This window comes from Anomaloglossus baeobatrachus, chromosome 8 (assembly GCF_048569485.1).
Source record: "Anomaloglossus baeobatrachus isolate aAnoBae1 chromosome 8, aAnoBae1.hap1, whole genome shotgun sequence".
NCBI lineage: Eukaryota > Metazoa > Chordata > Amphibia > Anura > Aromobatidae > Anomaloglossus > Anomaloglossus baeobatrachus.
The window spans coordinates 14,678,493-14,691,395 of record NC_134360.1 but is presented as its reverse complement, the minus strand read 5'-3'; the positions used below and the strand labels follow the sequence as shown (position 1 = coordinate 14,691,395).

At 51.4% G+C, this 12,903-nt stretch overlaps 1 protein-coding gene across 1 annotated transcript in view; it reads right to left on the bottom strand.

The window, feature by feature from the left end:
* CCDC66 (coiled-coil domain containing 66) overlaps positions 1-12,903 on the bottom strand; it is a 168,238-nt gene that overhangs the window by 70,293 nt on the left and 85,042 nt on the right. Inside the window, exons 9-11 of the mRNA XM_075321316.1 lie at positions 12,308-12,439; positions 11,583-11,803; positions 4,546-4,630 (exon numbers count right to left, since the gene is read on the bottom strand). Of these exons, the coding sequence (XP_075177431.1) occupies positions 4,546-4,630; positions 11,583-11,803; positions 12,308-12,439 (438 nt within the window). The remainder of the gene's footprint in view (positions 1-4,545; positions 4,631-11,582; positions 11,804-12,307; positions 12,440-12,903) is intronic.

Here is a 12,903-nt window from a genome sequence, read left to right as displayed (position 1 = left end):
CGTAGACAATCTGTCAGCAAAAGCTGCAAACTCCGTTCCTGTCACCTGGACAGCATTTACAGGTGTTACACCCTGGGTCACGTCCAGCAGAGGCCCTGGCTGTGCAAGTGCCACAGGGGCCGAGCACTGCACACAATGGGGGTCAGCGGAACCTGCCGGTAGAACAGCCCCACATGCGGTACAGGCAGCATATAACGTCTGTGCCTTGGCACCCTTGCGTTTTGCAGACGACATGCTGTTGCCTCCTTGTAATCTAGGAGGGTATATAGCCGAGAATCACCAGCGACCGTACAGTGCAAAGTATTTGGAAAAAACAAAATACTAAGTACACAAAACGGCACAAGTGGGGGTGAGCCCTGAGGGCTGCTTACCGCCCGCTGAACAGCGGGTATGAGGCCGTAGAATCCAGTGTCTGGGTCTCCCCGTCTCCCCTCTGCAGCTCAGCGTGCAGTCAGGAATGGCTGCCGGCGTTCAGTGAAGAGGGGCGGACCGTGGGCGTGCCACAAACAAAAGTGCGGGAAACTGCGTCCCCCTGTGCCTAGTGTGAGGGCTGGAGTATGTAAAAAAGACTCCAGCCCTCAGCGCTGATGCTCTTTACAGCGTCCCGCCCTCCTCCTGACTGGCAGGTGCGGAGGCGGGAACGAACGAACTAGGCCGCAAAAGCCGGGGACTGTAGTAATAAGCGCGGCCGTGATATGCACGGCCAGCGCGGTCCCCGGCGCACCACAAGTCCCAGCCGCGTCGCAGTCCCAGCGGCCAGCGCGACCGTTCGCCCTCAGTCTACTCACTCAGCAAGCTGAAGTGAGGAAATGGCACAAGCGCAGCAGCGCTGATGTCCCCGGTGCACTAACACACCCAGCAATGCTGCGGTGTGCGCGCGATATGCACGGGGACACAGAGTACCTTGACGGAGCAGGGCCCTGTCCCTGACGATACTCAGCTCCATATCCAGCGCTTCTCCAGGGGCTGCAGATGGAGCACGGTCTCAGTGCCTGGAGACCGGTAAAATCCCACTTCATCCAGAGCCCTAATGGGGATGGAGAAGGAATCAGCATGTGGGCTGCAGCCTCCGTACCCGCAATGGGTACCTCAACCTTAACAAACACCGCCGACACAAAGTGGGGTGAGAAGGGAGCATGCTGGGGACCCTGTATGGGTCCTCTTTTCTTCCATCCGACATAGTCAGCAGCTGCTGCTGACTAAACAGTGGAGCTATGCGTGCGTGTCTGACCTCCTTCGCACAAAGCAAAAAACTGAGGACCCGTGCTCCCACGGGGGGGTGTATAGCCAGAAGGGGAGGGGCCTTACACTTTTAAGTGTAGTACTTTGTGCGGCCTCCGGAGGCAGTAGCTATACACCCAATTGTCTGGGTCTCCCAATTAGGAGCGAAAAAGAAAACGTCTCAATACTTAGCTTTTGAGACGCAGGGCCATGTCCCTGAGTGGGGGTTAACGCTCCTTCCAGCAGGGACCAGACAGGGCTGCGGATGGAGACCGGCCTTCTGCAAGCAGAGAGGACCGTGGAGGCTCCCACTTCAAACAGAGCCTCGACAGAGGATGTGAAGGAGCGCGGCATGTGAAGGCTCCAGCCTTATAAAGTCAACCTTAACAGCACCCGACAGAGTGGGGTGTGAAGGGACATGCCGGGAGTCCAGACTGGACCCGCTTTTCTTCCAAATCTTTAAAAATTAAAATAAAAATGAAAAAAATATCAGAGAATGCAAGTGTGTGATCCTCCTGAAACACAAAGCATTGAACTGGGTAGATTGTCATCCAGGGGGTGTATATAGCCCGGAGGGAGGAGCTACACGTTTGAGTGTAGTACTTTGTGTGTCCTCCGGAGGCAGAAGCTATACACCCATGGTTTGGGTCTCCCATAAGGAACGATAAAGAAAAAGCCGACGCCTGAGAAGTCAAAGACACGACCTGCGGAGTAGCGGTGCGTGTGACCTCCTTAATCTCAGACAAACAAGCTGAGATAGCTTGGAGCGCCCACACGGCTGCAAATGCTGGAGCAAAAGACGCACCTATGGCTTCATAGATGGATTTCATCAGGAGCTCTATTTGCCTGTCAGTGGCATCTTTGAGCGATGAACCATCTGCCACTGATACCACGGATCTAGCCGCCAGCCTAGAGACTGGAGGATCCACCTTGGGACACTGAGCCCAACCCTTAACTACATCAGGTGGGAAGGGATAACGTGTGTCATTAAGGCGCTTAGTAAAGCGCTTGTCCGGATATGCTCTGTGCTTCCGGACAGCATCCCTGAAGTTAGAGTGATCGAAAAAAGCACTCCTTGTACGTTTGGGAAACCTAAACTGGTGTTTCTCCTGTTGTGAAGCTGACTCCTCAACAGGTGGAGTTGGAGGAGGAAGTTCTAGCACCTGGTTAATGGACGCTATAAGGTCATTTACAATGGCGTCTCCTTCAGGTGTATCAAGATTGAGAGCACCGTCCGGATCAGAACCCTGAGCTGCAACGTCCGCCTCATCCTCCAGAGAGTCCTCATGCTGAGACCCTGAGCAGCGTGATGAAGTGGATGAAGGCCCCCAGCGAGCCAGCTTAGACGGTCTGTGACTACAGTCCGAGTCGGAGTTCTCCCCGTGGGACCTATGTGTCACCTCAGGAGCAGTTTGTTGCTCTAACCGAGGGGGGCCTGGGGTCAATGATTCAACAGTGCCCGGGGCCTGTGTTACCGGTCTGGACTGCAAAGCTTCAAGTATCTTAGCAGACCATTTGTCCATAGACTGAGCCATGGATTGTGAAAGGGAGTCAGAAAGTTTCTCAGCCAACACTGCAAACTCTGTCCCTGCCACCTGGACAGTAACAGCCGGTGGTTCTACCTGAGCCGAGGGTCCCACCAGTGCCTGAGGCTCCGGCTGAGTGAGTGTCACAGAGGCCGAGCATTGCACACAATGAGGGTAGGTGGAACCTGCAGGCAACATAGCCGCACAAGAGGTACAAGTTGCAAAATAAGCCTGTGCCTTGGCACCCTTGCTTTTTGCAGACGACATGCTGTTATCTCCTCTTAGCAAACAGTGAGGGTATATAGCTAAGCAAATACTGCAGCCGAGCAGAGCAAATGTATACCCAATATGGATATATATATACACTGCGGCACCCAGGGGGGCCAGCACCTGTAACAGGTGCGGCTTACCGACCGCGCTCAGCGGTTGTGTGTCCACCAGATTCCCTGCCTGGGCCTCCCAGAGTATATGGAGCTCTATCTGAAGTTCTCCTCCGGCAGCAGCGATGATAACAATGGCTGCCAGCGTTCTGAGAGGAGGAGGGAGCCGTGGGCGTGCCTCATAAAGTGCGGGAATCTGGTGCCCCACGGTGCTCAGTGAGGGGGGAGGAGGATACTAAGTATGCTCCAGCCCTCACCGCTGACGTTCAGTCAAGCGTCCCGCCCTTGCCCCTGACTGGCAGGCCCGGGGGCGGGAATATGCGGTACTAGGCCGCAAAAGCCGGGGACTCGAGTTATAAGCGCGGCCGGCAAACAGGCACGGTCGGCGCGGTAGTCCCGGCGGCCCCAAACACAGCGCAGCTGCTGCAGTGTCCGATCCACAGGCGCTCTATGCGCCGTCCCCAAGGGGACACAGAGTACCTCAAAGAAGCAGGGCCTGTCCCTGATGACATCCAGTCTCCTGTCCGTCAGGTTCCCACAGGGGCTGCGGAGGGAGCCCGGTCCCAGTGTCTGGTGACCGGCTAGGATCCCACTTCTCCCAGAGCCCCTAAGGGATGGGGAAGGAAAACGGTATGTGGCTCCAGCCTCGTACCCGCAATGGGTACCTCAACCTTAACAGCACCGCCGACCAAAGTGGGGTGAGAAGGGAGCATGCCGGGGGCCCTGTGAAGGGCCCTCTTTTCTTCCATCCGATAAAGTCAGCAGCTGCTGCTGACTAAAATGTGGAGCTTGAGTGAATGTGTGCCTCCTTCAACACAAAGCATAAAACTGATGGGCCCGTGATGCACGGGAGGGTGTATAGCAGAGGGGAGGGGTTACACTTTTTAAAGTGTAATAACTTTGTGTGGCCTCCGGAGGCAGAAGCTATACACCCAATTGTCTGGGTCTCCCAATGGAGCGACAAAGAAAAAGAGAAACAATGAAAGGGATTCTGCAGTAAACAAACATTGTATTCTCAGGATTAGTGAGGGTCTCAGGTCAGACCCCCATGGATTTGACAAGTCCACATTAAGGTGTTTAAAAATCATAACAAGAACTAGAGTCATCAAATCACTGCAGTCAAATAAAAGTGCATATCAGAGTTGAGCAAAAATATTTGTAGGACCCTGGTCCAGTGCTCAGCAGTCCACATATGTCAGGCCAGACCCCAGAGAACCTCATCCCAGGCACTTCTTCTGATTAGTAGTCCTGGACCATCATCGTGTGTGTCATGCCTCAATGAGGCCGTTGCACCGGAGCTACTGATCAGAAGAGAAGCCGGGAATGCTGGCGAGAAGGAAGAGGTTAACAGGGCCTTGGTCCAACAAAAACGAATTACTGACATGGACCAGAGTCCTGCGAATCGTTCTTGCACCTACCTGATGTTCCAGTTGCTTCACTCTTTTACGATCCCTTTCTTCAATCTGCACAGGGTCTAATAGAGAAGTCATGGTACGCAGGAACCTAAAAATAAGTAAAATCATAATCACACAAGTAAAAAGACTAAATATATTTTTTATATCTAGCTAAAAAGAAAAAAAAAAACAAAGAAGGGAATTTTGTTTACTTACCGTAAATTCCTTTTCTTCTAGCTCCAATTGGGAGACCCAGACAATTGGGTGTATAGCTATTGCCTCCGGAGGCCACACAAAGTATTACACTTAAAAGTGTAAGGCCCCTCCCCTTCTGGCTATACACCCCCAGTGGGATCACTGGCTCACCAGTTTTAGTGCCAAAGCAAGAAGGAGGAAAGCCAATAACTGGTTTAAAGACCAATTCAATCCGAGGAAACATCGGAGAACTGAACCATACCACATGAACAACATGTGTACCCGAAAAAACAGAAAAACCCCGAGAAAACAGGGCGGGTGCTGGGTCTCCCAATTGGAGCTAGAAGAAAAGGAATTTACGGTAAGTAAACAAAATTCCCTTCTTCTTTTTCGCTCCTAATTGGGAGACCCAGACAATTGGGACGTCCAAAAGCAGTCCCTGGGTGGGTAAAAGAATACCTCGTGATAGGGCCGTCAAACAGCCCTTTCCTACAGGTGGGCAATCGCCGCCTGAAGGACTTATCTACCTAGGCTGGCGTCTGCCGAAGCGTAGGTATGCACCTGAAAATGCTTGGTAAAAGTATGCAGACTCAATCAGGTAGGTGCCTGACACACCTGCTGAGCCGTAGCCTGGTGCCGTAATGCCCAGGATGCACCCACGGCTCTGGTAGAATGGGCCTTCAGCCTTGAGAGAACCAGAAGCCCAGTAGAACTGTAGGTTTCAAGAATTGGTTCCTCGATCCCCCGAGCCAGGGTGGATTCAGAAGCTTGCGACTGTTTACGCCGACCAGCGACAAGGACAAAGAGTGCATCCGGGTGGCGCAGGAGCGCCATGCGGGAAGTAGAACCTGAGTGCTCTCACCAGAACCAACAGATGCAAATCCTTCTGAAATTGATGGACTGGACGAGGACACAAAGAAGGTGAGGTGATATCCTGATTGATATGAAAGTGGGATACCACCTTAGGGAGAAATTCCGGAATCGGACGCAGAACTACCCTGTCCTGGTGAAGGACCAGGAAGGGAGATTTGTATGAGAGCGTTGCTAGCTCGGAAACTCTCCTAAGAGACGAGACCGTTACTAGAAGGCCACTTCCCGAGAAAAGCGGGAAGGGAGACCTCTTTCAAAGGCTCGAAAGGCGGCATCTGGAGAGCAATTAGAACCTAGTTCAGATCCCAGGACTCTAACGGCCGCTTGTACGAAGTGCTGAGACGACAAACTCCCCGTAGGAACGTGCGTACCTGAGGAAGTCGTTTCTGAAAAAAATACAGATAGCGCTGAGACTTGTCCCTAAAGGGAACTGAGCGACAACCCTTTTTCCAACCTAGATTGCAGGAAGGAAGGAAACATAGACGATGCAACCGGCCAGGGAGAAACACCCTGCGCCGAGCACCGAGATAAGAATATCTTCCACGTCCTGTGGTCAATCTTGGCGGACGTTGGTATGCTAGCCTGTCTCATGGTGGCAACCACGTCCTGAGGTAATCCTGACGACACTAGGTTCTAGGACTCAATGCCACACCATCAGGTTGAGGGCCGTAGAATTCAAATGGAAGAATGGCCCTTGAGACAGCCAGTCTGATTGGTCTGGTAGTGCCCCCGGTTAGCCTACCTTGAGGCACCACAGAACCGGGAACCACAACATCCTCGGCCACTCTGTAGCGACGAGGATGGCGCGACCGCAGTCGGTCCTGATCTAGCGCAGCACTCTGGGCAACAATGCCAGAGGTGGCACATAAGGTAGCTGGAACTGCGACCAATGCTGAACTAAGTCGTCTGCCGCCAGAGCTCGATGATTGTGAAACCGTGCCATGAAGCTGGCACATTGTTGTAGTGCCGTGACGCCATTAGATCAACGTCCGGCCTCTGTCAGCGGCGCCAGATCTCCTGAAACCCGTCCGGGTGAAGAGACCATACCCTTTCGGCCACACCCCGGCGACTTAGGAAGTCAGCTTCCTAGTTTTCCACGCCTGGGATGTGAACTGTGGATATGGTGGATGCCGTGTCTTCCACCCACATCAGAACCTGCCGGACTTCCTGGAAGGCTTGCCGGTTGCGCGTTCTTCCTTGGTGGTTGATGTATGCCACCGCTGTGGAGTTGTCCGACTGAAGTCGGATTTGCTTGCTGTCCAGCTGCTGTTGGAAGGTTTGTAGGGCAAGATACACTGCTCTTTGTTCAAGAACATTGATCTGAAGGGTGGACTCTTGCTGAGTCCACGTACCCTGAGCGCTGTGGTGGAGAAAAACTGCTCCCCACCCTGATAGACTCGCGTCTGTCGTAACTATCGCCCAGGATGGGGATAGGAAGGACCTTCTTTTTGACCATGAGGTGGGAAGAAGCCACCACCGTAGAGATTCCTTGGCCGCCTGAGAAAGAAAGACGACTCTGTTGAGGGAGGTCGACTCCCCGTCCCATTGGCGGAGAATGTCACATTGTAGTGGACGCAGATGAAACTGCGCGAAAAGAACTGCCTCCATTGCTACCATCTTACGTAGGAAGTGCATGAGGCGTCTCAATGTATGCGACTGGTTCTTAAAGAAGAGATTGCAGCCCGTAGTGAATGCTGTTTGTCTAGCGGAAGCTTCACTATCGCTGAGAGAGTATGAAACTCCATGCCTAGATATGTTAGCGATAGGGTCGGGGTCGGATCTGACTTCAAAAAGTTGATGATCCACCCAAAACTCTAGAGAGTCTCCAGCGCAACGTTCGGGCAGTGTCGGCATGTTTCCTAAGAGAGTGCCTTGACAAGTAGATCGTCTAAATATGGGATCACAGAGTGACCCTGAGAGTGCAGGACTGTGACTACTGCTGCCCTGACCTTGGCGAAGACCAGTGGGACTGTCGCTAGCCGGAAGGTAGAGCTACGAACAGAAGGTGTTCGTCTCCTATAACGAAGCGTAGAAACGCTAGTGCTCTGGATCAATCGGCACGTGTGGACAAGCATCCTTGATGCCTAATGATGCTAGGAAATCTCCTTGGGACATTGAGGCGATGACATGGCGGAGGGATTCCATCCGGAACCGCCTGGTGTCCACGAGCTTGCTGAGCAGGTTTAGATCCAGAACGGGACGGAACGGCCCGTTCTTATAGGCACCGCAAATAATTTGGGGTAAAAACCGTGACCTTGTTCCTGAAGAGGAACGGGGGTCATCACTCTTTCTGCCTATAGAGTACACCCTGTTTGCAGAAGAGCAGCGGCTCGGCCGGGAGGTGGAGAAGTTCTGAAGAATCGAGTTGGAGGACGAGAAGTGAGCTCTATCCTGTACCCGTGAGACAGAATGTCTCACACCCAACGGTCATTGACCTATGGCAGCTAAATATCGCCAAGGCGGGTGAGCCTGCTACCGACCGAGGATGCGGAGAGAGGAGGCCGCAAGTCATGAGGAAGCCGCCTTGGAAGCGGGTTTTCAGACTGTCTCATTTATGGGCGTGACTGAGCCCGCCAAGAATCTGAGCTCCTCTGATCCTTTTGAGACCACATTGGACGAGGAAAAATGGGACCTGCCCGAGCCTCGAAAAGACCGAAACCACGACTGCCTCCTGCTCTGTTGGGGTTTGTTGTGTCCGGGCTGAGGAAAGGATGAATCCTTACCCCTGGACTGTTTAATGGTTACATCCAAACGCTCACCAAACAGTCGGTCAGCAGAAAAAGGCAACTGGTTAAGCAACCTTTTTTGGAAGCAGAATCTGCCTTCCATTCACTTAACGAGCAGACCAGGCTCTGCTTAAGAACACGGAGTAGCGGAGGCTACTGCCGTACGGTTCGCAGAGTCTAGGGCAACCTGAATCGCGTAAGAAACAAATGCAGACATTTGAGAGGTTAAGGATGCCACCTGCGGCACAGATGTACGTGTAACCGTGTCAATCTGTGTAAGACAAGCTGAAATAGCTTGGAGAGCCCCAAGGGTGAGAATGCTGGAGCCAACGGTGCGCCGACAGTCTCATAGATGGATTTAGACCAGAGATCCATCTGTCTGTCAGTGGCATCTAAGTGCAGCTCCATCTCCCACTGCAACTATGGATCTAGCTACAAGCCTGGAGATTGGAGGATGCCGCTTGGGACACTGGGTCCAGTCCTTGACCACGTCAGGGGGCAGGGATAACGTGTATCCTAAGCCGTTTGGAGAAGCGCATATCTGGATAAGTGTGGTGTTCCTGGACTGCCTCACTGAAGGCAGAGTGGTCCAGAAAAATACGTGAAGCTGACTCCTCCACTGGAGGAGCTGTGAGAAATAACCAACATTCTATTGATGGACGCTATAAGATTATTCACTATGGCGTCACCATTAGGTGTATCCAGATTGAGAGCGGTCTCAGGAACAGAATCCTGAGCCGCTACTTCCGCCACATTACACAGAGAGTCCTTCTGCTAGGACCCTGATGAAACCGAGGGCCGCTCATAGTGAGCCCGCTAGGCCGTCTGGGACTGACGTCTGTGCAGAGCCGTGACTCTGGGATGCGTGTGACATTCCCGGAGCTGTTAGTTGTTCACACTGAGGGGGGCCATGGATCAATGATTCACCAGTGCCCATGTTGTGAGAGACATGTCCGGACTGCTAGGCTTCTAGTATCATAGCCATAGTCCCAGAAAATCTGTCAGTAAATACTGCAGACACCGTCCTCATCCTCTGGCCATTAGCAGAGACTCCGGCTGAGTTGGATATAATGGGGGTCTATGTAACCTGCCGGCCGTATAGCCGTACATGCTGTACCGGCTGCATAGAAAAACATGTGGTTCTGCACCTTGTTTTACACAGAGAATATGCTGATAACTCCTCCGCACAATCCAGGAGGGTATATACAACGTGCGACCAAACAGTGCAATGTATATAGTACAAGCATATCTATAAGTGCCCTTCTGCACTAGTGGGGTTAGCACCACAGGTGCTGCTTAACGCCTGTTGCAGCGATTGTGTGACTATCAGAATGCCAGGGTCTTCCACACTTGTCTCTGTATCGTACAGAAACTGACACTAATGGCTGCCGGCGTCCTTGTAGAGAAGGAAGCCGTGGGCGTGCCTGAGAAAGTGCGGGAATCCGGTTTCACAGTGCACACAGTGAGAGGGGTGGAGTATGCAAAACATACTCCAGCTCTCAGCGCTGCTGTGCTATGCAGCGTCACGCCCCTACCCTGACTGTCAGGCCTGTGGGCGGTAACGAAGGGAGACTAGGCCCAGAAGCCGGGGACTCGAGTTAATAAGCGCGGCCGGCATATCAGTGCTGGCCGGCGCGGAAGTCCCCGGCGCACCACAAATCCCAGCGGCGCCTTAAATAAAAGTGGCAGCGGCGGTTAGCGCAGTAGTCACCCAATACACTAACACACCCAGCAACGCTGTGGTGTGCGATGGCACTAGTGCGGACAGCGCCGCTGTCCCTAGCGCACTAACACACCCAGCAGTGCTGCCGTGTGTCTGCGCGGTCCCCACAGGGACACAGAGTACCTCCATGTAGCAGGGCCATGTCCCTGAAGATACTCCGCTCCATGTCCAGCAGATACCAGGGGCTGTGGATGGAGCACGGTCTCAGTGCCTGGAGACCGATAGAATCCCACTTCACCCAGAGCCCTGTAAAAAGGGATGGGGAAGGAATCAGCATGTGGGCTCCAGCCTCCGTACCCGCAATGGGTACCTCAACCTTAACAAACACCTCCGACATGAAGTGGGGTGAGAAGGGAGCATGCTGGGAGCCCTGTATGGGCCCACTTTTCTTCCATCCGACATAGTCAGCAGCTGCTGCTGACTAAACAGTGGAGCTATGCGTGGATGTGTTGCCTCCTTCGCACAAAGCACAAAACTGGTGAGCCAGTGATCCCACTGGGGGTGTATAGCCAGAAGGGGAGGGGCCTTACACTTTTAAGTGTAATACTTTGTGTGGCCTCCGGAGGCAATAGCTATACACCCAATTGTCTGGGTCTCCCAATTAGGAGCGAAAAAGAAAAACACAAACATCTGACAAGAGGCAAAAGGTCATCGAATGAACTATACTGTTTTTAATGAACATGTAGATTAAAATGTACCAATCGCCAGCAGGAGCCCAAACATATTGGACTTTTACTAGCAAACATAACTATTGGAATCTCCAGACCTGAACCCCATTGAAAACCTCTCAAATGTAATCAAGAGGAAGATTGATAGTCACAAGCCATCAAAGAAGAAGAACTGCTTACACTTTGCACCAGGAGTGGCATAAGGTCACCCAAAATCAGTGTGACGGACTGGTGGTAAGCAGCCAAGACGCATGAAAGCTGGGATTAAAAATCATGGATATTCCACAAAATACTGATCTCTGAATCTTCCTGAGTTAAAATATTAGTATTGCTGTTTCGAAATGATTCTGAACTTGTTTTCTTTGCATTATTTGAGGTGTAAAAGCAATGCATTGTTCTGTTTTTTTGATCATTTCTCATTTTCAGAAAATTAATACAAAACGTATTGCTTGGAAAATTGGAGACGCTGTCAGTAGATTATAGAATAAAAGAACAATTTACATGTTACTCAAACACAAAGAGAAAAATCAGAAAAACTGAGCATTTTGCCAGAGATGGATGGATGTGTGTGTGTGTGTGTGTGTGTGTGTGTGTATGTGTGTGTGTATGTGTGTGTATGTGTGTGTATGTGTGTGTATGTGTGTGTATGTGTGTGTATGTGTGTGTATGTGTGTGTATGTGTGTGTATGTGTGTGTATGTGTGCGCGCCCGCGCCCTAGGGCTGTTTTAGTTTTGCCATAATTTTCTTTAAATTACCTGTATACAGAACAATAAAAACAAACAGTCAAGAGTGTGGCCACGGATAACACACTTATTGTTGAATGCCCCCATATAAGCTTTAAATCATCCCTACCCATCACCCCAGTTTCAGAGGCATACCCGGCTTTCTGGCTTTGGAAGTCTCTCTCCTCGGTTGATTTCATGGTTTCTAGCTGTTCCGGTTGGCGGTGATTTGCTGGAGGAGGAGGTGCCGTGCTTCCCTCCGGATCGGACGTTGGTTGCGGATTCTCAAGGTGCAGAAATGGTTCTGTAATCTGCGCAACAGGACTTTGTTTCTTAAAAGAATCAAAATGCATTGCCCAGAGATCGTGCTGAACGGCCTGCAGAAGACAAAGAAGCCGCATTCACAATACAATCAGGTTTACAAAAAACATCAAAGGACAAAATATGATCGTTTCCATGTTGTAAGAGACCATATTGTACGGCTTCTGGCAAAATGTAAAGGATGTAATAAACCAAGGGGCACGATTTCTCTACAGCAGGAGAGAGCAAAGTGCAGCCTGTGGGACACATCCGGCCCTGTGGCTGTTCCAGTCCGGACCACGGAGCGAGACAGCTGAAAACAGTGGACCACACCGTGACCTCCCCTGCTGCTGCCCCGCGTCACAGATATTTTCATCCTCAAGAAACATTTTTGGAGGGTGGCCGCGGGCTCAGTCCCCCACCAATCAGCCTAGGTCCATTATGTTTAACTTTTAAAGTTTTGGACAACCACTGTGTGTTCTATTGATGCAAAGCAAGGTTATATCAAGCGGAGAACAGTGCATAGCTGTATTATATGCAAATCATATTTTGCCAATTGGATCCGTGTACACGTCCCATACCTCTTGAAGCTTTTGCTTTTCTTCCATTTTGCGCATTGCAGCTTCCTCCCTTTGCTTGTTCAGTTCTTCCAACCATCTCTTTTGCTGTTGACGCTTGACGGCACTGAACGGGTGGTCCAGAGGAGCCGCTTCCTGAGACATGAAAAATGCCTGGTTTAGCTGGAGGCTCAAAATGGTACAATTTACTTTAAAAAGGTTGTCCGTTTTAGAAAAAAAGTGTCTTCAAGTAAGTGATCAGGGCAGAGTTCGCCAACTCCAGTCCTCACGGCCCACCAACAGGTCATGTTTTCAGGATTCCCTTAGTATTGTCCTGGTGATAATTCCATCACCCGTGCAATACTGAGAAAAAAGAGAATTTTGTTACTTACCGTAAATTCTTTTTCTTATAGTTCCGACATGGGAGCCCCAGACCATGGGTGTATAGCTTCTGCCTCCGGAGGACACACAAAGTACTACACTAAAAAGTGTAGCCCCTCCCTCCGAGCATATACACCCCCTGGATAACCAAATCTAGCCAGTTTAGTGCAAAAGCTGAAGGAGGACATCCACCCACAAGTAGAGACAGAGCAAAACCCGGAACAACCGGAACCTCTGTC